Source organism: Pterocles gutturalis, unplaced genomic scaffold (assembly GCF_000699245.1).
Source record: "Pterocles gutturalis isolate BGI_N339 unplaced genomic scaffold, ASM69924v1 scaffold19752, whole genome shotgun sequence".
NCBI lineage: Eukaryota > Metazoa > Chordata > Aves > Pterocliformes > Pteroclidae > Pterocles > Pterocles gutturalis.
Genome location: NW_010110759.1, coordinates 4,414 through 31,102, shown reverse-complemented (window position 1 = coordinate 31,102; position 26,689 = coordinate 4,414). Strand labels below are relative to the sequence as shown.

General features: G+C 49.6%; 1 protein-coding gene across 1 annotated transcript; it reads left to right on the top strand.

The window, feature by feature from the left end:
• Nucleotides 1-26,689, top strand: LOC104461809 (patatin-like phospholipase domain-containing protein 7; the record flags this gene model as incomplete). The annotated part of the gene is made up of 8 exons (XM_010073526.1): nucleotides 1-99; nucleotides 3,313-3,561; nucleotides 12,107-12,176; nucleotides 14,153-14,269; nucleotides 16,531-16,679; nucleotides 18,347-18,499; nucleotides 21,094-21,249; nucleotides 26,605-26,689. Coding segments are annotated over exons 1-8 (1,078 nt in total), but the record flags the coding sequence as incomplete, so codon positions are not given.

Genomic DNA, 26,689 nt, shown 5'->3' with positions numbered 1-26,689 from the left:
ATGATCGGAGGAACATCCATCGGTGCTTTCATGGGTGCCCTGTACGCCGAGGAGCGCAGCTACAACCAGATGAGGATCAAAGCCAGGCAGTGGGCCATGGTAAGCACGGGGAACGTCACCCTGCTCTCCTCGGATGGAGCGTAGGAGCTTAACCGCGACCCTTAGCGGGCAGCAGCCACCCAAGGAAGGTGTCACCACCTGCACTTGGGTATCTGTGTGACAAAAAATGCCCGTGCTGGGGAAGCTGCTCTGTCCTGCTGGCAGGCGTCGCCGGCCCCGTGGCGGCGGGAGACAAACTCCAGGCACAGTATAACCGCGGAGTGATGTTGTGCAAGTGTGTTAGCCTGTGTTTATCTTTGTTTGATCTTCTCTTTTTACGTGCTGGAATCTGTTTCCTTTCCAACTCTCACCAAATGTGTTTCTCTTTTGTGTAATTTTCTCTCTCTCGTTCTCACATGCTGTCATTTTTCAGTGGAACTGATTGACAGAGGTAATTCTTCTCTAAACTAAATACCAAATGTGTAATTCACGGTGTAGCCTGAGAATTCCAGACTGGTTGTTCTCTGTGTCAGCAGCAATTTCATAAACTAGTCAAGTATTTAATACAAGCAGACCCATATTTTCACAGTTTAACCAAGGTTTGGGGAAGGCTGTTTTAAATCGTGACTTCTGCAGGTGAGTTTATTGATAGGATATTGGGGGAAAATTGTGCGAGCACCAGGTTGTGCCTGGTTCAAACTGGCTGATGGTGAAGACCAACATTATTTCTGAAGCTTGGGAGTTGCAGTGTGAGTCCATCTTTGTGTTGGTTATATGAAAACCCTGTTTTCACACCGGTGTATTGAAAGGGAAGCACCGCGGGGAGTTTTCAGAATTGGATTGAGGTCTGGGTCTGCTTAGATCTTGAGTTTTAGGGGGAGATAGGGGCTGTCGCTGGCAGGTGTGTACTGCTTACCTTTCCCAAGTGCCTTCTGACCTGCCACGGCTTTGAGATGAAATCTGCTGCCTCTGGGCAAGAAACCTTGCAAGCTAGACAGTCTGGGGCGATAAAACACGCACTGAGGCCCCCGCGCGTTGGTGCTGTCCTGGTGGGCAGAGGACCGCGGGGCTCTGTCTCACCTCTCTGCACTGTTTGCTAGAAGAATGTGGATTTTGTGGATTTTTATGGAAGAGCTGCCTGTGCCTGGCTGGGAAGCACCCGCAACATGAACAGGTTATGATACAGAGCAGTTCCCTGCAGTTGCAAAAGTGCGGGAGGTCAGAGATTAAGGACATAAAACCAACCCTACTGACTTGTGTCAGGCTCCCATTTAACCCTGCACTCTTTATTTCCCCCACGGCTGGCTATCGGGTGCTTACAGGACAGCCCCTGAGCAGGGCGCGCACGCGGTGACGCCTCCCCGCGATGTTTCCCTCGCCTCCAGCGCTCCGTGGCTCGCTGCCCTCTCTCGTGCTCTCGGTTAGGCTGGAGCGATGGACTTTTCCTCCCTGCATCTGTCCGGAGGATTATCTCCTCTTGGCTGTTGACTTGTCAGGTCTCTCCCGTGCAGGGGGGATGCAGAGCTGGCAGTGCTGGTCTCTGGGCTTCCCGGGGCTGTGCTCCCATCGAGCCGGCTCATCTCCAGCATTGCGGCTCTCCAGCTTTGTCAGCCTTCTCTGGAAGCACACATGCTTTGACCAGGAATAGTTAAAGACGAAGTGAAGGGATTTAATCTATTGATTAACTTCTGAGCACAGATTGCAAAGCTCAGAGAAGGTTTCACAAAGGAAAGGGCAGGTTCTGGCCCAGTTTCGGGTGTTGGTACCTTGAAATCTGCAAGTAAGTAGCTGGAGGAGAGGTTAATAACCTCTGTTAGAGCAAACGTGTCATCTTACTAATGAAGAACGGGTTTTCTTGAGGCTTTTCATGAGTGTTCTGACAAGCTTGCCAGGTCCCCATCCAAACCAGAAATTGTTCAAGGGTTTGAGAATGAAAAAAAAAAAAGCAAAGACGGCTCTGTTTGAAGCCCTTTTCACTGCTGACAGCACTGTCCAGCAAAACGGGTGCATTGTACATGGGAGAAAGCCATGAAAGCCCTCTCTCCGAGATCAGAGCACAGCTAATGTACAAAGTAGCTTGAGGGATTACAAATCCTTTTAACAGGGGCTATTCTGAGTTATTTCCTCTGGTATCGTGCTGCAGCGACTGGAGACCGAGCAAGGAGAGCAGCTCCCTTCCCTGAGCACCAGCTCTGCGTGTGACACCGGGGGGTTGCTGGGGGCTCACAGATCCACCCGAAGGGACCGGGTATGAGCGAGGTGACTAATCCATCAGATAAACCACAAATTCCTCGTGTCCAAAAGCTGCAGGACTGTTCCTGCTGTCCTCCAGAGCAGCACCGCTGCCGGCCAGGACCGCTGCAGGAGGCGGCTGCTGGGCATGGGATGCTCTGGGGAGCATCCTTCGTGAAGCCGACGTTATTCACAAAGGCTTGAGCTCTCCCTGCTCCAGAAGCTGCTGATTCTGCTCCTCTAAAGCCTGGGAGCTTTTGGTGGTGAAGGTTATTGCTGAGTGCTCTTTGTGCAAAACCTCGCAGCCTGGTGCTTTAGCCTGTGGGAGTTCTTGAAATGTCTTTGTTTTGATGGATTAGGTAACTCTGAATTTTTTATTTACTTTTTTTGTTTAAATCCATCAAAATAAATGTTGGTTTTGTCCTGCAGTTATTTCTCTTTTTGGTATTTTTAGAAATCAGTGTATCTCTAGTTGTACGCTTGGGGCTGGGAGAAAAGGCTATTTTTAATGGGATTTGTTTTCTGGACCTAATGAAGCAACAAAGAAATAAATGACTCCTTTGTCAAAATACAGAGGGTTATGAAAATTTACCAGCCAGGCTAGTTACTATAGATTGCCTCTGTGTGTCTTCTGTACCTGGGTTTAACCAGCAAAACACACAAACAAAAACTTTCATCTATGCAGCTTGTTGGGTTTTCTTGTTTTTTTTAATTGGAGAATTAATATTTCAAAGTATAAATATTTCACAAAGAATGGAATATTCTACTGTTGAAGAGAATGTGGCTATAGGAATGTGCAGCTGAAAAGCTTCCCGTTGTGAGAATGAGGAATTGCTGGGCAGGATGCCGCAGTCCTTTGCTGTCTGTGATTGTGCAACAGCTAAAATAAACAGGGGGGTTCCTGAGGTCTCAGTCGTGAGGCTCTGCCTCGCCCTAACGCTGCCCTCGTGTTGGTGCAGTGGGGGATACTGTGCTTTAATGAGCTGATCTGGCCAAAAATTAATCACTTTTTTCCCCCCCCTCGTGCTGGTTTCTGGCCAGGTCAGCTCCCGTGCGAAGGCAGCCGTGCTGCTGGGGGGCAGAACCATCAGCCCCAGTTTGGGTCAGATCAGCCTGCTGCCAGACTGGGTCCCGATGCCCTTCGTGATCCGTTACATCGGGGGTTTGGAGGAGGAAGGGTGGTCTCTGCCGTACAGGGTGATCCCACACCCGCAGCCCGTGCTGGACCCGGGGTGGGTTGAGGATGGAGCGCGGAGGAGACGGGGCAGCGGGGAACCAGCAGAAGGGCCGGTGAGGAAGGGTGGAACGGGGACTGGAAATGGGCCTTTCCTGGTGGAGGTCAGAGGGAGAACATCCCGGTAGGTGCGGTGTGTTTTGTACATCGTTTGCATCCCACGCTGTTGTGTTTGTTCCGGTGCCAGCTCCTCCTGTGCAACAGCAGCTACAAGGACAGATCCCTGCAAGCAAACACAACAGCCGAGCTGGGCAGGCAAGCGTTGCCAAATGAGATTGGCTTGAGGAGCAGGCAGGATATTATGGGAAAGATAGCTCCTGACCAGAGGAGATCAGAAAAATAAACTGGTCCCAGTCCTCCCGGTGATGGGAGTCTTGGTTACTGGGACTGACTGGCTCAGGCACAGCAAAAGGTAACAGGAGCTACAGCAGCTTTAAAGTGCACAGAAAATCCTAAATAAATAAGGGGTTTGCTCCAGATCACACGTAAATGAATGTGTTGTCTCTGAAATGGGGTTGATGAGCTGCGGCGGAGAACCCGCTCTGGGTGTCATCCGGCTGGCGCTCGAGGACAGCGTCGTCCTGCCAGGGCGCTCTGCTGCGGGCTGGGCTTTCTAATTGCGTCTTTAAAACTTTATCAACCTGTTTGGAAGGTTTTATTCACTAGGCTTCTCTGTTTGCAAAAATTAAAGTAGGGCAGGCTGCTTTTCCCTTGTAAGCCAGCTGAAGCGTTCCCTCTGGTTGCCTCTCGGGTGGAATTCTGTTTGAGATGATTAACGACAGAAAACAAAAATGCTGGGTGTGGTGTGTTCTTGTTAAATCTTAAACGTGTGTTATAACAAGAGGTACAGAAAAAATCGTTTTCATATTTACTATTCCTTTTGTATTGTTAACCCTAAATCAAGTATTGTAATTTGGGAAATTCATCTAAAAGGTTGCATGCAAAATCCAAGCATACCTATTGCTTTGAAGTGTCCAGATAAGGCACCAACCCGTCCTATTCCTGCCCTGGAGTGACCATGTCAATTAATGGTCATGCAAATGGCATGTTAATATTAGAGGATCAGGACATCTGAATCTGTTTTTAAACATACATTCACTTCCCTTGCCTCTCTCCTTTACTGGACTCTGAGATAGCTACAGTTTCTTAGATGGATTAATTTTAATTTTCTTCAAGTTGAGATTTCTTCATAGTTTACTGTTAAATCTGAATTTCTCTTATTTGTAATTCCTGCCTTTGGGATAAATATTGCCCCGTAGTGTTTATCTGAAACTGTTGGCCTGAGTTACGTTTCTATTTTGCCTTTAACATCTTTTTCTATGTGAATTCTTTCACTTGTTTCTTTGAAACTTTATATGTGAACACTGCAAAGGCACTAAAGGAAATTCTGGATGCTATCTCTAGCAGTTTAAAAAATATTTAATCTATTCTGCTGTTTTAAATTTTCGTTCTTGCAACAAGTTTTCCCATACCCTGGCTTTTTTTTATGCTCGGGAACATTGAAAAATCCTGGGACACCCTGAGGTTTGACAGCAGCTTCCAGCCATTCTGCATCAAAGAACAAAATAGCCACAGATTGCAACTGAGATTTCATAGAGTCCCAGAAGGGTTTGGGCTGGAAGGGACCTTAAAGCCCACCCAGTGCCACCCCCTGCCATGGGTAGGGACACCTCCCACTAGCCCAGGTTGCCCAAAGCCTCATCCAGCCTGGCCTTGAACCCCTCCAGGGATGGGGCATCCCCAGCTTTGTCCATCGTTGTTGCGTTTGCTCTCGTTCTGCTCCCTTCCCTCTGGAAGTTGCCTTACACCATGGGGAAGCTCTTAAAAATAATTTTGGGTTGGAATGTCGTCTTAGTAAAAAAGCCCATCTTGCAGCAGAGCTGTAGGAATGAAGGTTCAGGAGGCGTTAATGAGGAATTGCAGAATTCCTGCTCTGTCCCAGGAGAGCTGGCAGAGGTGCCTCCAGGCTGCGCTTCCCGTCACCGTGCTGTGGGAGCCGGAGCTGCGGCGTTCTTGAGGACACCAGGGCTGGCCCTTGGGCTGTTGGTTAGTAGAGATGTGCGAAGTGGAGCAGAAGTCGGAAGGCTCTGGCTGCCTTTCCAAAGGGTGATCTTTAAGTTCATTTATTTTGAGAGCGGTAAGTGGGAGCTGCTATTCTTGGAAGGCTGAGGGAGAGTGTTGGCCACCAGCATCTGCTAAAAGGGCATCTTCCCCTTCTGAGACATGAGAATATTAAGCAATAACCATTAATTAGAAGTAGTTTGTTCATGTACACGATTCCTGCGAGCCTTAATTGCAGGGAAAATGTAGAGGCGCAGCATTGTAAAGATCATTTGCAACAAGGACAGCCCAGTGTTTGCTGCTGGCTTGGAGAGATTTTTCTTCAGTATCAAATAAAGGACTTGTCGTAAAAGTCTTTCCCCGATTTAATCATTCTAAGTAATGTCAGAGACCAAATCTCTGTTTTAAGTACAAAAGTAATTCCATTGAACACTGCAGCTGTGGGTAGCGTGTCTATAGTTAGGCTGGCACACTGTCCTCGCCCCATCAGAACCTACAGTGAGGGTCTGGGTGAAGGTGACGGGTTCATAACTGGGTTTGTGCTCAGGCTTTGCCCTTCTCCCAGCTTTCCTCTTTATATATTTGTTTTTAGGAATATTTTTTTTTTTCTTACACTTGGACATGTATTCTCTGGGCAGATAAATGTGTATATTTGAAAGCAGCTGGCCAGGACAGTGTGGGCTAGTCCTGCTCTCCTTTAAATCACTGCTGGAGTAAATCGTGGCAGATGTGGATGCCGGAGCCTTCGCTAGGCTGCAGGTTTAGGGCTGCTTCATGCTGCAGGTCTCTGCCTGGGTACAACGCCATGCTGGCTGTTTGTTAAATTATAGAGCACATGTAGAGAGAGAAGATATTTCCTCTAATAGAAATATTTTACCCAGTGAAACACTATTTAACTGCGAATGAGTTAATTGGGGTTTTTGGGTCTTCTATTGCATTTGAACTGGGTATGATGTTGTATATTGGGCACTGAATTTTGTGAGGTTTTACTAGGAGGTGAGACCAATAGCGTGGTGATGGGACAAATACAGAGGCCAGAATGCCATACGGTTTAGGTGCTTTCATCATTTTATCTTGGAGGTTAGTGCACAGATGCAATGTGTTTGAAATGGAGGAAAAAAAAAATAAAAATAATAAAAGAATCCCTGAAAGCTTAATTACTGTATGTGTGTGTTTAGGAGAGACACATCTGGCAGTGCCTGTGTGACACCCTGGGTATGTGTCGAGCTTTGGGAACCCCACGGGACGGGGTTGGTCCAGCTCATGCAGTGTGCCTGCAGCAGCATCTAAACACCAAGCAGCGGGTGGAGAGCCCAGCTCCCTTTGGGAATGAAAAATAACCAACACTGATATATAGAAAGTGTGTTTAGAGCTCTTCAACTTGCTTTGAAGCTCTTCAACTTGCAAATTTGACTTGACTTAACCTTGTTGTGGTCCCAAAGAATCACATCCACATTTTTGTAAGTGCTTACGCTGAGGCAGATAAAAGATTGAAGACTGGAAGAAAAATTGGGTGTGATCCACGAATGAGAAGAGATGGATAAAGATACAGCTTCCCATAGCATGGATTTGTTATTTCCTTTCCATGCCGGTGAACCACACGTACGCTGTGGAAAGGATGATGAAGAGGGAGATAACTAATAATATCTTCTGGTTATTTAAAAAAGAAAATCAAGAATTAAAGGATATGGTTCATGTCCATTTGTTAAGGCAGAAACCCGTGCCTGTGCCCGCTGCTTTAGAACTGGTGGGCAGAGGGGAAGCAACGCAAATGCACGTTCTTCCACAGCCTGATTGCAAAGGGGCTGCAAAGCCTGCTGCTTTTTGTTTTCCGTTTCTGACACCATACAAGGAGTTACTGGTTGCAGTTTTTGTAGTTGTATTTCCATCCCCTTGACAACTTTTGCCCTGGCAATAGCAATGCTTCCAATGTGCTGTAGCATCTGGAATATGATGTCTCTGGAATTGCATACATTAATGCACACGTTAGTGTGGGCTCCTGCATGTATTTACCTTTGAACTGCTTTATTTTTTTTCCTTTTTAGGTTATGAACTCAGTGTTTAAGACTATTCTAGATCTGACATATCCAATAACCTCAATGTTTTCTGGAGCGGCGTTTAACAAAAGCATCAACAACATCTTCAAAGATAAGCAGATAGAGGTAGGGTGCTTCTCTTTCTGTACAGTAACGATGTCGCTGTTCTGTTCTAGCAGCAATACCTTCCTTGCATGCTAATATGAGATCTGGGGCTGGGGGATGAGTGAAAACATGTTAAACCTGTGAATGTGATGTGACCTGAGTATAGCAAGGAGCCTATTCTTTCATTTTGGCGGATTTAGAGAACACAAGGAGTAGATGTATTTGTAGCCACTTCTGTTGTGTTTGAGCGTTTGTAAAACTGTCACTGAAGTACAATTGCTGAGGCTGTTTTATCATTATTTTTCTACAAATCGAGTCGAAGAGACGCTTAGGGCACACCAGAAGAAGGTCTTGAAGAAGGTAGCAATGGGGTTGGCTTGTTTAAATTTTATTTCTGAAGCTAGAGTGAGTGTTTATGAACAGTGCAGTAACATCCAAGTGTATCGCTTCCCAGTTTGCATCTGGTGACGGTCAGTGATTGCCAGGTGTTGTATGGTCTGCCTGAGCCGGTGGCCGCGTTCAGAATCCCAGCTAGCCTCAGTCCCCCAGCAGTAGCGGCTGATAAAGCACATTATCAGCGGTTGTCTTCCCAGGTCACCAAGCTTAGAGAGTGTTTGGGTGGTCTTGCAATCTTACCTTATTTGCAGTTTTAATCAAATTATTGCTGTGTTTGGAATCCTTGTGATGAAAGATTATGTAGAAAATTAACACTATATATACTTTGAATGTATTAATTAAAAATAACCTAAAACATTCCCTACTTAAATGCAAGTATGAAAGTAAGTGATTAATCATCACGTGGCTTAAAATAGCATTTTGCTGTGTGAGTGGATGGTGCTGGGAACAAGCAGGGGTTAGTTATAAGTCCTTCTGAGACTGGGATTTTTTGTTTCATCATTCGGGCAGCACAAGCCATCCTCTCAGTTCTTTAATCATGTGTATCCTTCCTGAAGCACTTCAGCTCCTATCTGTGGTTCCAGCAGTGCGGGATGGGAGATGTGTGCTGGTCCAGGGACCCAACCAGCTCCTCTCAGGAGCTCTGACGGAGCTGAGGAGCTGCCCTGTGCAAAGCCCTGAGACCTTCGCGGCGGCGTGGAGCAGGGTCTCGGTTACCCTGGTGTGAGTTGTGGGTGGAACGTGGCAGTGGGAGGCTGTAGGGTGACGCGGAGCAGAGCTTTGAGGAGGGAGTGACAACATGGAAGAAAATCTCCTCTGAGCCTTGGTGGCCCCAGCTTCCCTGGTCTATTTTTGGATTTCAGCAATTCATTGTACATCCCTTTAAGATGCAGTGGGTTCCTTCCTTACAGTTTTTAACAGCTGTAGGGGTATGATCTGTTCTAACCTTGCGGTCACGGGAAGGTTTTGTCCAAGAGCAATCCAGTTCTGAGGCGTGCAACATCATCACCTTTGTGCGTGCTGAGGGGCATGGGCTCAACCCTTCAGGCTGTGCCCGAGGGTTTCCTCCCATTGGAAGGCTTCCACCAGATAAATACGGAGAAATGTTGTGTAGCTCTGCAAGGAGACAGTGACTCCTCTGTTGAAGTTCGTGTTATCGGCGCAGGTTGACCAGTCATGCCACTGGCCACTAAACTGAAAGCTGCCCGAGTGTAAAGGGGAACTTATAAAGTAACAGCAGCTGAACCAAGACACATCAAGCCTTGAACAAATGTGCAAATGTTTTCTTAAAGCATTATGTCAAAGCACCCAGACTGCGACCATCCGTCTTTTCTCCGTAGTTGGATGGTTTTGGAGGCGGGTGGGTAGCAATGATTTCCAGCTGGAAATACATCTCACCAAGAGTTAATCGGAGCCTCACAGACACGGGCGGTGTTTGGGTGCTTGGTCACAACCGTTCCTTCCTGGGAGGATCCACAGTGATGCTGGCAGAACCTGAGAACTTCCCACCTAAGGGGCTGGGGGGGGGCACTGGCCCTTCTGTCTCTGTAAAAGCTCAACACCAGGAAGCACTGGGGCCACATCCTGCTTTTCACAGCCCGTGGCTGCGAGGTGGCACTCCTGTGACACTCCTGCACATCCCACGGGTGCCCTCATCCCTCTCCTGCACCAGGGCCAGGCAGCAGCAGCGCTGACGCTGAACTGTCGTTTCTGACCCTGGAAGGGAGGTTTCCATTTTCTCCCAGATTTGCTCTCTGCCAGCCCTTGTCCGTAGGTGTCTCCTGGCTCCCAGCAGCGTTTGCGGGGGAGCCCTGGTTACCAGCAGCCCCCGGGATCGCTGCTGCAGATGTCAGCCAAAGGTGCTCAACGGGAGGAAATCAGCCTGTGCCGGTCCTTCCAGGAAAGCACGCAGAAATCCAGGGCAGGGCGCTTGAAAGATATTGCTCAAGAAATATAGTTATTGCTCCTCTGAAATTATCCGTCCTTCCTGGAGAGCACCAGGCTTCAGAATTCTTATCCCTGTGCCAGAAGCACAGAATACTCTTGCAAATCATCTCAGCTGGAGGCTCAGGTTTGAGGAATCAGAAAAGACTTTTATAAAGTCCTGTTTCAGACTTGAATAATGCTCTGTTCCCAAAAAAAACTGAAACGTTATCCGAGAGATGCAGTCCTTATTGCTGCGTCATAGGTCTCGTTTAGTTTCCTCCGTGCACATGTTTGCGTGAATATGAAAGGAAGCGTCAGATAGACTTCTTTCCCCATTCCTTTATTTTTGCTTAAAATGTGGTTAATGCACTGGGATCTGCAATCATCAGAATGTCTTTAGCATGGGCAGGCACCCCTAATACTCTCATCATCCCACTTTATCCATCCACTACACCAGCTGGGTGTAATACCGGTGCAGCATCTGTTAGTCCCCAGTTCCACCGTCTTTGCAGAGCTGCTCAAGAGATGAAACTCGCTGGGAAAAGCCCTCCCTCTGGGCAGGGCAGAGTTCTGAATTGAACAGCACACAAGCGTACACCAGGAACACGGACTGACCAGAGAGGGATTGCTGCTCAGCCCATCCTGGCAGCTGGAGTCCAAACCCTGGGTTGAGTTTAGGGCATGTCAGAGCGCAGCTGGAGCAGACGCAGCCACCGTGTCCCGGGAACTGGCTGGGAAAGCAGCTTCACCTCTGCAGTCTGGACTCAGCTTTGCTGGTTGACAGAACTATCAGCTGCTCTCCTCTGGGCATCAGTCTGATTTCTTCAGACAAGTCCTCCTCCTTCCCCTTCGCAGGCTACCGTGGACACCATGGAGACTTTCCAAAGTATCCCCTCTCCACCAAACTCCCGTGCAGATGGGAGCTCGCCTTCCCATGCAGTTTTTCAAAGCTGGTGGGGTGTGAGTACAGACGTGGCCGAAACAAAAGCGAGAACCTCCCCGGGCAGGAGCAGGGCTTGTTGATGTGGTCCAGCCCTGTTGGGTGAACTTGTGAAGGACTTTGCTTGGCCACTCTTTTTGTACATCATCCCGCTGATTGGGTGGTTATGGACCACGCTCCTCTCTGCTGTGTTACTCGGCAGGATCTCAAGCAACCTCTGGGGTCTTCTTGAAGACCTGCCTTGCAGGATCCCTTGTTCCTGTAGGTAACGCCACAAAGCGTTGTGTTGTCCCCTTTGACTCGAGGCAGCATTGGGTCTCTCAGCATCGCTCTGAACTGACCCTGGCGGTGTCACCATGGGGTGCAGACTGAAAGTCATCAAGGCGAGAGGCCATGGCTCACCTTCTTCCCTCTGTCCTGGGCTGCGGTATCTCAGGAACCGAGCCGAGGGAGGTGCTGCCCGCTGCAGGCTGGGGTTGGGGTCCCGGGGAGCTGAGCAGTTACAGGCTCATCCATGGTGGGTACGGTTACGGGGGACGTGCTGTGGAGTGGGTAACCACCACCCTGCGTGGAACCGGCTGGTGACACACAAGAATGGCCGTGCTGGGTGAGACCAAAGGTGTTTCTAGGTCAGTGCTGTGTCTCCAGGGAGGCCAAGAGCAGCGGGTATTGAGTGACCTGGATAAAAACCGAATATATCACAGGTGAGTCTTCACTTCACCTTGTCCTCCAGCAATAAACAGCCCAGGGATCTCTGTAGATCAGAGTTATCGTCAGACGCCCACACTGCACCTGGCAGAAAACCAGCTGCCAGGCAGGAGGTGAACTCTGCTGTGAGCGATGAGGGTTCTGCGCTGCTCTGGCTGCTGGACACTCTTCTGGAACAAGTATTTCTTCCTATTAATAAAAGGAAATCAGGATTTTTGTCTGCCTTGGTTCTGCTTGAAATAGTTGCATAAGAAACAAATTTATGGACTTAACCACGGGGCTGATGGGTTTTCTCCATCCGTGCAGAGGTTTGTATCCACAGCTGTCTGCTGAGACACAGAGGTTGTTACCGTGGTTTGTGTTAGACGTGGGCTTTAGTTCAAGCGCGAGGTTACGGATTTAGTAAAATTGGGACCTCCTGTGTTGCAGGATCTGTGGATTCCGTACTTCACTATCACAACCGACATCACCGCCTCGGCAATGAGGGTCCACACCGACGGTGAGTCTGCGGGCGGCCTCCAGCAGCCGGTCGTAAATAATGATGAGACTCAGTGTCACCCTTTGTTCCTGGAATTTTTCTTGCCTTTAAATTTATCTTTCCTTTTGTTTCTCCCTTCCCTGTTATTTGCTGAGCATCAAACTGTGGCTGTACGCAGATAAAAAGGAGCAGAGCTGTTGGGAAGGAATTAAATGAGATGCTGTATTCACTGCTTAGAGAGAAAATGGGTCCATTGACACCATTCTGTTTCCTTAAAACACCTCCTGAAGTGCAGGTGTGTTAGTCATAAATCAGACCTAATGCAAGCAAAATATTTTAAGATTGAAATTCCCCATAAATGCAGCAGTTTCCCAATAAAGAGACTCCTGTGCCTGGAGCGGAGGCTGGGTTGGGTTCTCATTTGTGGCCAGTCCTTTGGTGGAACACTGTGATGTACTTTACACGGAGCAGGGGAGCAGGATCCGAGCTGTCTGCCGTGGGGACGCGGTGGCAGCCCTGTGGGACACTTGCTTTTGTCTATTTGGGGTCACGGTGCAGGGACTCGGCACCTGCCGGGTGCCCCAGATAATTCCTGAAGCCGTTGCTGCCAGGGCTCTGATGGTTTGTGTTTTGAGCTGGAGCGGGTGAGAGCGTCCGTTCCCGCTGTTGGGTTGCAGAACCCTTCAATGACCCTGACACCAAGGACAAGCGAGGGAACAGGAACAAGCAGGAAGGGGTTTAACCTTTCTTAGAGGTTTTGTATTCCCGTTCTGCAGCAGGTTAAACCCATAGAAGTTGGGAAACTCACTCCATCCAGCTGCTTTTCCCTGCAGAAGTTTAATGTAAGGATAGAAATCAGCCGGAGAATGGTGATGGTTGTCTCCAGAATTCACCGAAAGGAGAGGAAGGAAGCTCCCAGCTGCTGCAGTTGCCCATCGTGGTTTCATCTGTGGGGCATAACACAAGAAATCAGCATTTTTCTGGGGTGGAAGTGCCAACTCAATTAAAACTATTAATAATAAACGGCAAATCTGCCAGTGTTGCCCTGTGCTGAACAGTAGGAGTGCTGGGGATATAACTAGAAACAGAACTGTTCTATATCTTCATAAGAAAAGAAAAAAATCAATTCCCAGTTTTCTGGAAAGAGTTGCTGTTTGAAGCACCAAGCAGTTAATTATTAAGAAGTGAGCTAACGCTGCAAGTCTTATTTATTTTTGATATTTTAAACATTCGCTTCTCAGACAAGACTCTTGGCCTCCTTGGGAGTGCCGTGTCTCCTCAGTTCAGCTGATGCAAATGTTAAAGAGAAACCAGTAAATAACAGCCTTAAAGCAGAATGTTTTACAGGAAACACATCCAATCAATTTCTACTTGATTAAACTTTCTATTTCTAGCAGCTTAAAAGATTATAACTTTCTTCCTTGCAGCACTATAAACAGAAACGCCTGAAGAAGACATAAGATCACCACCGCGCGCTTGCACAGGTTTTACAAGTGAAAGCATTCGCTTATTACAGAGCAAGGAGAACAGGATTTTTGGGCTTCTACAGGGTGTATTTTTTATGTTCAGCTCCTGCTAAAAGTCTGTATTTTGTGTATCTCTGTAGAACATAATGGCTTTAGCTGCACTTCAATCTGCTTATTCTTTCTACCCCTTTGTCCCCAGGAGGAGCCTTTTCCTCTCCTGATCAGCGTAAGCTCAACAAAGCGCTAAGGATGATCCCCGCCGTCAGGAATATGCTGAAATCTCCTTGAAAGCAATAAATACGAGGCGTGGGCTTAAAACTGGGGTTTCTAAGCCTTTGCCTGGTTGTATGTCTGAACAGCCTTTTTTTTTTTTTCTGCCCCCCCTAGCCAGGATTATGGTGTAGAAAATAATAAACTGCTTTAATAACTTTCTACGATATTCTCCGGAGAACCTCCATCTCCCGGTGACTTTAACGAGTGCAGAAGCCTGCCCCACCAACGCTGTTGCGTTCCTCCCTCTCGTCCCTGCAGGCTCGCTGTGGAGGTACGTCCGCGCCAGCATGTCCCTCTCGGGGTACATGCCTCCCCTCTGCGACCCGAAGGATGGGCATCTCCTGATGGATGGAGGTTACATCAACAATCTCCCCGGTAGGTGCACAGATGGGTTGGGAAGAAGGTACTGAGAACACAGCCCATCAAACAGCCTGCAAAGCTTTGTCTTTTTTTTTTTTTTTTTTTCCAAAAAAGGAGACAAGGAGAAATATTGCCAACACCTTTAATCTCCTGATGGTTGCCAGGAGTCATTCTTCTCAGTTTGCTAGGTGTTTGCTTTATCATGGCTTTATTAAGACTATTTTTTGTTATGAAGTATTTCCTAATAGACATATTCTGAACATATCATTCCAAGCTAATTTTGAATTTACTTTAGTGCTCACCGAAAGGAGAGAGCAGAAATCAAACTGCAAACATGTAGTCTGTCTTTGAGTTTGTTTTCGAAAAGTATCGGTTGAATAAGTATTTCTGAGAAGGCAGCAGGATTAACTTGTTCAGATGGTCTCACCCAGAGCCCGAAGGGTTCAGCTGACGGACGTCGGTGTCTCGGTCAGCTGCCAGCACGCGGCAGAGGTGGGATCCAGGGCGTTCAGAAGGGTGATGTGGAGTTTGGGGTGTTTGAGGACTGAACCCAGAAGGGTCCAGGGTGTGTGAATCCACTTGTGTGGCTTTGGGATGGGTTTGATGTCTGGGTTGTCAGCGTAGTCGGGAAGCACTGGAGAGTGGGTGGCTCAGGAGGGCGGCCAGGATAGGAGGGGGATGTGTGGTGTCACTGCAGTTTGGGACTATAGTTGTGTACAGATGAAGAGGAAGGATCTGAGCTAGAGACTCCGCATCTGAGCAACCAAAATCACTTACATGTTCCAGACAAACCCAGACTATATTTTTCCGCGAGGGCTGTATTTCCTAAAAACCAGAAATGGAAACAACCCCAAATAGACCCCCGAAATCTGTATCTGACCTTCCCTGGTTGTGTCTGTGCGCATACTGGGGAGGGCAAAGAGCACGCACGCGGGTGACTCTGGGTGGAAGAGGTACAATCGGCTGAACGAGCCCAGGAATAAAAATCCAAGTTATAGAACAGATCTGATTTAAATACATTTCTAAATTAAGCATCAAAATTGGCTCTTCAGAGCTGTGGTTTTCCTACGCATAACTATTCTGGAAACGGCAACTATCTTGGACTCTGGGGGTGTGGAAGAAATAGAAATTTGTTCTGTGAAGTACATGTCCTTCTCTTCCTTCCCCTGGCACTTCCCAGAATCCTCGCCCATATCTAAAGGCTGCAGCCAGTCCTTTTACTGACCTTGAAGTAGGAAGTGTTGCCTCATTTCTTTCCCCCTTCCAAATATGAATCTTGGAGGGCTTCTAGCAGCCTTCCAGTGCTGAAAGGGGGCTACAGGAGAGATGGGGGGGCTCTGGATCAGGGGGTGCAGGGACAGGACGAGGGGGAACGGTTTGAAGCTGAAAGAGGGGAGATGGAGATGAGATGTGAGGAAGAAATGTTTTCCTGTGCGGGGGGTGAGGCAGTGGCCCAGGGTGCCCAGAGAAGCTGTGGATGCCCCATCCCTGGAGGGGTTCAAGGCCAGGCTGGATGAGGCTTTGGGCAACCTGGGCTAGTGGGAGGTGTCCCTGCCCATGGCAGGGGGTGGCACTGGATGGGCTTTAAGGTCCCTTCCCACCCAAACCATCCTGTGGTTCTATGATCCCAAAGCTTTTTGTAAACTGATACCCTCCCAGCCTGGCCCTGCTGTCCGGTTCCCATCTGCTCCTCTCCTCCATTCCCTCCATCTCCAGGGTGACCCTGCACTGCCAGCTCTCCTCCTTAAGGCCACTGCCCCTTGTTCTCTCTGTGTCCCCTGGGTCTTTTGTTCTCATGAGAACTGCTGCACGAGGTAGAATTAGTGTGGTTTTAGTGTGCTCTATACATGACACCTAATGTCGTGTGACTAGACTCGAGCTGTGCGTGTCCCACCTCCTCCCCCCAGCTCCCCACCCAGTTCTGCTGCTGCCTTCACCCAGGTTCTGGTGACAGCGTCACCTCAGAGTCAGGTCATCCCACTGATCCAGGGCAGTGATGCTTACCAGCAGTTCCGCAGTGGGATCTCACCCTGAGTTGTACCCGGGCTCGGTGGGTATGGAGCAGGCAGCACGTTGGGGTCTGGCCATTAAACCAGAGCAGGGCAGGAACCTCCGGGGGGGGGTCAATGGTTTCGTGGCAGAGTTGCTGCCAATGTTTGTACCCAATGCCGTTCAGAGATGCTCGCAGTAGGTACGATGTCAGGTTATACACTCTCACAGTACGTATGTAAGCCTTGGCCAAGCACCGGCACTGACACGATCTCCTTTCCCACCAGCCGATGTTGCGAGGTCCATGGGCGCCAAGGTCGTGATCGCCATCGACGTGGGGAGCCGGGACGAGACAGACCTCACCAACTACGGCGACTGCTTGTCTGGCTGGTGGCTGCTCTGGAAGAGGTGGAACCCGCTGGCTGAGAAAGTCAAGGTACTGTAGGCTATGTGTAAATGGCAGCTGGTTTTAGGTACGGAGCTGGAAGCTTCCCCTTGTTCACCCAGCGAGCAAGCCTGGTGACAGACCATCCTCTTCCTTGGGTTTCAGCTCTCGCTCATGGACGAAGGCAGTGGGGCAGTGCCCTGTCACCAAGGGAAAGGCAGTGACATGGGAGAGGGTAGAGCCCCAGTCTGGGAGGGGGGCTGTAAAATTATTAGAGCAAAGAAACCTTTTCTTAGAGGTGCACTCAGTTTCGGTAAAGTCAGAATTACAAATTTTACCAATAAAAGAAGTAACTTTGTCCAATTCAGTGTTTCTATCCAACATGTCTCTGAACAGTTGATTTAGGAAGATTTTAGCACTAGGCGGTAATTAACATCACTGCTACTGGTAAATGTGGAGCTGCAGAGCACGAGGGGTGTTTTTGTCTTGCCACATGCAGTCAGGCCAACTCTTTCTTACTCTTCTGCACTTCCTAAATTACCTGGCTCTGCAGCTGTCCCCCAGGTGAATGCTGGTTTTTCTTCTTCCCTCCCAACTACAATTAACACATTGTCCTGTTGGAATTGGAAGTAAAAGTTTGTGCTTCCCAAAGTTGGGGAAAATACTTCAAGCTGTGGGTACTGCTCTATAATCTAAAGTTTTCCTCTGTGATAACCCCAAAAAGCTCTGGGCTCCCTGAGAAGTGGCCTTTCGGAGCTGGTGTAGCTGTGCTGTGCCCTGCCGTGCCTTGGCAGAGCTGCCCATGCTGCTCCCAGCATGAACTGGGAGTGTTTGGTGGGGGAAAATGGAACACCCTGACTCTTCTCAGTAGTGCCCACTAAAATGTTACCACTACCCGAGTGGCAGTAGGCACACAGGAAAGCATGGGATTCCTTCTCAACACCAGAAAACACTTTTTTTTACTGGGGGTGGTGAAACGCTGGCCAACCAGAGAGATTGTAGGGTCTCCATCTGTGGAGGTACTCAACACTCAGCTGGATGTGGTCTTGGACGACCTGTCCCCGCTGCCCCTGCTTGAGCTGGGAGGGTTGGACCAGACGATCTCGGGAGGTCCCTGCCAGCCTCAGCCATTCTGCAGAATCCCTGCCCTGGCACTGGGGAGATCATCACTGATTTCTGGGTGATTTTCCCGGGTGGTGAGGCAGTGGCCCAGGGTGCCCAGAGCAGCTGTGGATGCCCCATCCCTGGAGGGGTTCAAGGCCAGGCTGGATGAGGCTTTGGGCAACCTGGGCTAGTGGGAGGTGTCCCTGCCCATGGCAGGGCGTGGCACTGGATGGGCTTTAGGGTCCCTTCCAGCCCAACCCATCCTGGGATTCTGTCTGTAAGGATCCCTGTGCCCCTCTCACCTCAGCACAGATCTCTCTCTTAAGGTACCACTGTGTCCTGGAATGAAAGACTCTGTTCAACCCTGAGCTGCAGAAATAAGTGTGAAGGCAATTCCCTTATCTGCTGTTGGTTATGGAGACTCATGGCTAGCTGTCCACGCTGCCTGGGCACAGATGGAGGTGCTGATGTGTGAAGGCTTCAGCAGGCTTCTGTGTGCTCTTGGAGGAAAAAAAAAAAAGATAATTTGCTTTTTTTCCATTGTGACTACAGAAGGTATTCTGAAATTCAGTCTCTGAATTAATCATGACTGGTGTGTCTGGCCTGGTTGGCAGGTGCTGAATATGGCCGAGATCCAGACGCGGCTTGCGTACGTGTGCTGTGTGCGGCAGCTGGAGATGGTGAAGAACAGCGATTACTGCGAGTACATCCGGCCGCCCATCGACCGATACGGCACCCTGGACTTCGGGAAATTCGATGAAATCTGTGTAAGTCTGTCCTGGGGAAGGCAGTTCCCCCATGTGCAGAGATCTGCTGGTCTGTGGTGCTGATTAGCACCCAAGCTGCTGGAGAGTAAAAGAAGTCAGTTGGCACAGAGGGGATAATTGACGCTAAATAATGCTCTGGAATGACACCATGGCTGTGAGGTTGGATTAACGGCAGAAATTAGAGTTAGTAATCGTGATTGTCTAACGACCTGCGAACGGATCAGTTGCCTCGCTCTGTTTCCTGACAATTCTTGCTCAGCTGCGTGGTAAAACCTCCTGGGTGGCTGAGCTGCTGTGGGCAGTTGGGGTTTGTCAGATGGTGTCAGTTCTGTCCCTTCGTTACGGAGCTTGTTGTCACGTGAAAGATTTGAAGAAGTCTATAGGGAAGGCTGTGAATCACTGAAACTGGAGGGCAACATGCTAGAATATCCAGCTCAGCTAACGTTTCAACACTTCTATTAATAAAACATCATCCACAATTCCTCTGCACCTGATGGAGTACCGGGAACATGGCACCAATGTCAGCGGAAGGACGCTGTCGTTGGGGTAGGACCAGGTTACGTGTCTCTGGGATTAGTTTTGTTTATGTACCAGGAACCAGCACGGATGGAACTGACCCCAGCTGTGCACGTGAGTTGCCCCAGTGACACCAACAAACCCATCTCTGCCCAGGCTGAGGGAACGACGGCAGTTCTGGCTCATTGCCTCTGGTTAAGTAATTTTCCCGGCTCTTGCTATTCTTTGCTTCAGCCATGGCAGCATCTTCCATCTTCAGGTGTTTCTGCATCACTGAAAACGCGCCCACCCCCTGCCAATTCTTCTTTAAGTCTGAGAACCTACAATACTCGTGAGGCTGCAGATGGGTTTCCCTGGTACTGTGTTATAAACACTAAACCAAACCAGTAATACCGTGAAGCCCAGCAGAGTCGCACCTGACAGTCCTAAGGACCAAGCGGCAGCTATTCCAAGCCACCAGCTGATTTTCCCAATGTAAATATTTTCTCAAGGATATTTGGTGTCTCATAGCTCCTGGGCAAACGGTGCTGTCTGCCAAGGGTGGAGCGAAGACTTTGCTGATGAATAATATTCTTCCCTCGATGGTTGCCCTGGCCGTTCTGAAAACCGTGACAAATGGGTCTGGTCCCCACAGCACCAGGCAGTAAGCTGTCAAATCATTGTTCTGTCTAATTTGGTGTCGTTAAAGAGATTTAAAGATGCCAGGCAGATTTTTCTCAGTGGAATAAAACTGGAGAAAAGCGCAGTTTCTCAAAGTTGTCGCTTTCTGAGAGCAGGTTCTTGGCACGAGCCGCTGCAGGTGCTGCGGGACAGCACCCTCCTGGAGCTGCCCTCCCTGCAGTGCAGCTAAAGAACTTCTGTCCGCAGGGGAGCTTTGCGCTGTGCTGACCTTAAAGAGCATCCCGGGCGTTCCTTTGCGGCTATAGGCTGGGAAGCAGTGGGGGTGTTATTTCACCTCTGTGCCTGGATTTTACAGGAGACAGAAACGGGCACCACGTAACCACTCAGCACATTCAAAAGAACAAGAATCCCCTCTTCTGTCCCAGCCTGGAATGGTAGGTCGGCTGCGTGTCGTTTCCCAAAGCTCAGGTTCTCGTGGTTCTTTTGGATCAGGCTGACCCAGCCAGCTGGAGATCTGTCAAAACCCTTTTCCTCCTGAACAATCACACCCACCCTGTGCTGAGAGGCTACCGTAGATGACGAGAGGTGAATTCCAGCCCGAGTGCCTCCTGTGCTTTGGACTCTGCTCCAAAAACCAGCGGAGAGGCAATCCCAGCTCAGCCAGGGCTGCTCCCGGCACTCGGAGTTGCCCCACGAGCCTGAAGTTCAGCACGAGCTGCCAGGGCGAGAGCTGGAAATAGGACCCGGGACTCCTGACACCTGTTGCTCGCTCCTTTCAAATGGATTTTTCAACAGCATTTCTACTGTCCTGTTAGAAAAAGAGGAGAACTTGGAGCAATCGGTTTATTTTTTCCGGTTGTTTCCACGCTAGGACACAGCACCATGGTATCATTCCCAGCCCACATCCCTTACACTGTGAAATTAGCGGAACGTGGTGTTTGTGGGGTTGTTGTCCATGGGTCATCCTTTCTGCTCCAGCGAATGAACGCTGCCGTGTTCAGTGCTGTCTGGCTTAACTCACTGCAGGAGATTTTGGAACCAGGTGCCCTATGGTAACTTTCTGTTGCCAGACTTGAGCCAAAATTAATGAATTTTATTAATGAAGAAAGAGCCTGTGCTGGAAAGGAGCAGACGTATGCGTCCTGAGCCTCACTTCGTATGGCATTATCCTGGGAGCAGCCTGCTTGAATGTAAAAATAGTTGTGTCAGGTGGCACTTTTCCACGCATACCGTGGGGTCAAAGGTCAGGTTAGCATTTGGACTTAAAATAGCCTCTTGTTTGCTTCATCGTTCCCGGAGTCTTAGGCTGAACTGCTTACGTAGCTGAGGCTGGAAGGCAGCAAAAGCACATCCTGGTTTTGGGGAAGAGCTCTGGATTTCCTGTTTTTTGATGTGACATAATGGTTTTTTAGTTATTAATTATGTTTTTTTTTTCTCCTTGATTCTTTTTTTTCCAGGAAGTGGGATATCAGCATGGGAAAACCTTATTTAATGTCTGGTGCAGGAGTGGAGTCCTGGACAAGATGCTGAAAGACAGGCAAGAGACCTGCAAATCCAAAACGGACGTAAGTGTTCGCGGTAAATGTGCTGTTCTGCAAGAGCTTCGGAACTGGGCAGGAGCACAAAGGAGGAGGATCAACTGCCTCGAGTCCTTCCTGTGAGCAGGCAGGGATTAGTTAAAACTGTGATTTAGGCAAGAAAAAGTACCATCAGTTTTTCAGAAACTTCTTTCCTTGAACCATAGCTTGGATGAACAAGCTCCTCCACTCTGATCAGCAGGTACAAGTGTGGCCCAAGCGTGCTCTGCCGGAGCCCCAGCCCTGCTGTCTGTCTGTCCATCCCTGACAGCGGATGCACGGCCGTGCAGAGATCCCTCCATATCCTCAGCCCGTATGATGCAGTTTTTGAAACCCAAGAATCAATGCAGCGCTCTGGAGGGCAGCTTTGCTGCTGCTGTCTCATTCTCACCGTGTTTGTGACCTGGAATCGTTCACAACACAGATGTCCCTGAAGGAGGGCGGGATGCTCACCAGTAACCAGCATTTTCTGAGACCCGTAGCTGATGTGTCTGTGTTTGCGCACCCACCTTTCTCTCCTCCTTCCCTGGGTGCTCAGCAGCCCTGAGGGCACTAACCGCTGCCGGCCGCACCCAGCGCTGGGTGGGGACTCTGGCTGTGTCCCCAGGTCCTGGGAGAGAGGATGCTCCGTGGGTTCAGGTGATGGGCTGCATTCGTACCCATCGTGGGAATGCCCACGTGGATTGCTTCCATGAGTGATGCTGGGGAGGCACAAGTAACCTTTTAAGAATTATTTTTCATTTCTTCTTGTGCCACAAGCTTCAGGTGGTACCTGGATATTGTTCTTGCTGCTAGAAGCTGCTCTGCCAGGGCAGGGGCTCTCTACCACCAGCACCCAGGGCTGGTCACGGAGGACATGAATCGGGGTCGCTGGTGTTGATCTCGGCCATTGCTGGCCTTCGGGATGTGACTCAAGTAGTTCTCAGATGCTTCCAGAAAACCTGAATGAAACCCTCCCTGGAGCTGTGTTTTTAGGCAAGAGTTCAAATCCCCACAAAGCCATGGATTTCTGCCGTTGTGGCTTTTGCTCCTCGCTCCTCTATCAGAAAAGGCATTTTGTGGACCCGTCAGTGAGGCTCCACGGAAGCTCACGGCACTGTTGAGGTTCTGGGTTTCACACACCTCGTTCTGCCCTTTTCAGCACCCCGAGCGGTTAGTGGGCAGTTTGGTGAGTGCTTGCTGATGGTAAATCTACCGGCTGCATGGTACTGCTGGGTGCTTACAGTCCCGTTTAAGATTTCTGCTTAAAAGTAGGATAAAATTCTCTTGGTTTTACAGTTTAAGGGCTGAGATTAGCTTCTAGAGTTGGTTCATAACTCAGTGGGCTGACTGAATTTCCTGGCGGGGAAGTTCCAGTTGCTTTTAAGAGACAGTTATCACCTTTTTGAGGACTTGGGCACAATATTATAATATATTGGCTTATTATCCTTATCCTCCTTTGAATTCCTGCGGTTTAAAAGCCAAGTGCTACAAAAGACTTCATGTTTTACCCAGTAATTCATCTTTATTGTCTTTTAGGGATAGGGAAATGAGCAATAATATTTTAAGTGATTGCCAAAATGTGTCGTAACTGTAGTGAGCCTCACTAAAAGAAGCCAATAGAGGTGAAAAATGACATTGAGGGTTGGCAGGTCTTCCAGAGATGGGTGGTGGAGCACTTGGGCTGGGAGGGAGATGGTGGGAGCAAGGGGAGGGGAAGGGCAGGGATGGGCATTAGTCCAGCAGTGGGGGGCGGATGATGCCCACATCCGAGCCAGGTGTCCTAGAGCCCCTTTGTCACCGGAGGTGAGCCTCTGTAGGGTGTGAGTCACTTGCTGAAGTGGCTCCATTGGGATAAGATGAATGGCACCTCGGCTCTGGCTGCGTGACGGGAGCCAAGGGGACTAACGCGGGTGAGTTCCTGCCATGGGAAGGATCCCACCCAAGCCGCCGGCAGGGTGAGTGGCTGCAGGAGGAGCACGGAGGGACTGAGCTTTGTGGGAAGGAGCCGGTGATCCGAGCAGCCTGGGGAGCCCCAAAACTCATCAGGTTGTTCTTGCTGGGGAGATGACGTGGACTAGGAGATACTTTAATCTGAGCTGCGGAGACGGGTCCCCATTCTGCCTCTGACACCGCGTGTTCAGGCTGGTGATAAGCTGATCTGTGTTTGTTCATGTGCGTTAACAGTCGTAAGGAGAAGTCAAGGGAGAGAAGATTGCGCGTGTCTCAGAAATGGTTCCATGTCCTGCTTCATCCCCTAACTTTTACTGCTTCGGTAATACCCTCACACATATTCATCGCTGTAGCAAGTGCTGCTTTCAAAGACTTCTTTTAAAATGGCCCATTAGATGGGATGCAGTAATTCAGGCTGGTATTTCAGTTACATCGCGATGTTCCAGCTGTGCATCAAGCAGCACGTTGAACGTCTGTCACAATCTCCCCTGGCTTGTACAGCCCCTCGGCTCTCCTGGAGGTCCAGTACTGCAGACAAAGCCCGTCACTGCATTTCTGTGTATGCACTTGGGAACAGGGCAGAAAGTGCTGATGGCTGAGCCACCAAGGGCGTGAAAATAATGGGTTCAGGGGAGCGACTCAACCAACCGCCCGGGTTATGGAGCGGGAACCGCCAGCTCTGTGCGTTCCCCCCGCCTGGCGCTGAGGCTCAGGTCCAGGCTGTGCTCCCAAGGACCCGGGAGATCTTCTGCTCTGCCTCAGAAAACTTGAGTCCAGTAAAAACCAAGATATTTTTCATCTGGCTTCTGTTTCAGTAGATTTATTTCTACAAAACAGCAGGTATTGCGGGCTCCCACAGGGGTGTTTGTCTTTTTCTTTCTTAGTCCATTAGAGTCACTTAAGTCCTTCAGCTCTGCTATCTTCCAGGGACAACAGCTGATATTTTTAACCTGCCTTTCATTAGCGGAGGTTTTGATGCTCTATTTGTTTCAGTTCTTCAGCTATTTCTGGAGCGTTCAACATCTGAGAGCTGAGCGCAGGTTCTTCTCATCTTGTTTCCATGTCGCAAGCATTGAATTTTTACTTAAAAACTCCAGATATTTAATAATTTACATACTTTCTGTTGCTTTCATCATTCAATCACTGTTTCTCTTGCCTCAAAAATGCAAATACTGAAGACACAAACAGCAGCAACCTTACAGGAACTTCACCTGAGCAGCCCTCGCTCTTCCAGCACAGAATAAAGCGATACCGTTAATTGGAGCTCCTCGGGGAAGTTTTGTCTGCTGAAGTGTTATTCATAGTCAAAGCTAAATATAATCCAGCAGACTACAATGGTAACTGTCTTTCTCCTCTAATTTATTTAATAAAGATTGTGCCAAAGAGAATACTTTCCTCCTTGGGAAAAAAAAAAAATCAGCAGAAAGGTTTTAGAGTAGGTTTCAAATGAATCTGAGACACTTCTTTGCCTGGTGTTACCTGAGGACAGGGTGGGTTTGTCCTGAGAAGTAGTAAGAGGAAGCGTTCAAACATAACGTTCCTGTTTGCAAAGCATCAGGCCAGCGTGGGCAGACACCTGCTTTCCTGCAAGTGGCGTTCGGGTGTCAGGGCTCAGAGTTTGGGGTGCAGCAGCCTCCCCGAGTGTGCCCTCGCAGGGTGGTCTGCGTGTCAGCGGCCGCGACAGATGCTCCCGTGGTACGGTCACACCTACGGTTGTGTTCCTACTCGTCTGTCCTCACACCTCGTCTGCGGGAGCTGATGGTGCTTTCCTGAAGCAGCCCTTGGCGAAGGTCACTGCAGGGTTGTGACCAGCGTTCGGGGGTGCCTGGGGCTTTCCTCCCCTCCGCACCCCGTCCCGCTGGCTCTGCGCTCCCCAGGACAGCCGGGCGCCTGTCTGCCGGGGCGCGGGGCGCAGCCGCTGGGTAAGAGTCTGTGTTTTCAGATTGCCCCGAACATTGCTGCGTCTGCTTGGTGGCCAGAGTCTGCCCATGTCCCTGGCTTAGTCATATGGCACCAAATGAAGGTGTAGGTGCTTTTTTTTCCTCCTATCCTGGGGAACAGCCTCCTGCAAACACTTCCCTGGGACCATTTGGGTCGGATGTTCGGAGTGAGGCTGGGCTGACTCACCCTTCTTGATGGTTGCTTAATGGGCAAACTGAGCTTCTGAGCTTCCCGACTTCGCTATATTCTAAAGCATGTGTCCTGAGCTGCTGCTCTTTCATTTCGTACAGGCATTTTTTAATTCCCCCTGGGCTTTTCTCTGTCCATCGCTCCCCACCAGCTGCTTGTCCCAGATCCACACCTTGCTTTAGCTGTGCCAAATTATATCAAAAGTTCGTTACGGATTAAAGGTCAACGGAGAGCGATGCGCTGCAGCTGTAATGGGCTTCTGCTGTGACCCCCCCAGGGGCTGTATGACTCATAGTACCTGTGCTCTCACCAGAAGAGCAAAGAATTGCTCATAAAAACCCTGTGTTAGCAAACCATCCTGTCGGGGAGCACGTGGACAGGTTAGACTGTCACAGCGATTCCCGGCAGCCCGATGCCGTGCCCCCTGCCAGCCCTTCCCCGGCTCTCTCCTCCGGGGGTGTGTGCTCTTGGACTGATCAAAATCCCGGATTTTCAAATAAGGTGAGGGATGGTCAGGCTTCCATCTGGTGACCTTGTGCCTGGCCCTGCGGAGGCAGGGAGGGCTGCTCGCGGCACGGCATGCGGGAGGAACTAAGTGGTTCCTAAATGCCGGAGTTGGGGTTAATTAGAAGAGAAACTGGAGCAGGCAGCTTCTCAGACAGAGAACACTCAACCCGCTGCTCGGGTGAGAGTGATGAAACCAGAAAGGGTTAATTGAAAAGAGGAGCGACAGTGGGAAATATGCGATGCAGCCGCTCCAGCTCTGCGGCTTGCTGGGGTCCGGCGGGTCCTGGTCACCCCCGTGCCCAGGCTGCTGCCCACCCATCCATGCAGCGTCCCACGGCATCGCTTCGCAGGCTCCGGGCTGGTCCACGGGCTGTGTCCCACCCGCCGTCCTTTCTGCTCCCAGGGGAAGGAGAAAGCTCCCTGGGGGCTGCGCCTGCCCCAGCTGGTCCCTCTTATACACTGATGGAGAGCAAGCAAGCGACACGAGCACAGTCACGGAGTCCAGCGCCTGCAGGTTCTGTCTTTGTGGGCTTTTCTATCGTTTGCTAAATTTTTAATAAGGCTTCGTGTTGTGTAGAGAAGGAGCCGTTAGAGGTTATCCCGCTGTTTGCACTTGGGAATCCCATCTCTGCCACCAGACCTGCATCAGGGGAGTTGTTCTGTGAATCACTCACTGATGAGTAATGGTTTTGAGGGGGCAATTGTGCAGAATTTGTGTGTCTGGAGCTTTCTGTCTGTTCAATGTGATTTTTGTATGATAAAAATGTTTGGATTCTTTGTGGATATTTGTTAATGTACCTAAAACTTATCGTTGTGTTTCAGAACGTGACCTGTCCCACCACCTCCTTCACGGACCTGGCAGAAATCGTGTCCAGGATTGAGCCTGTGAAAGCGCCCGTGGCCGACG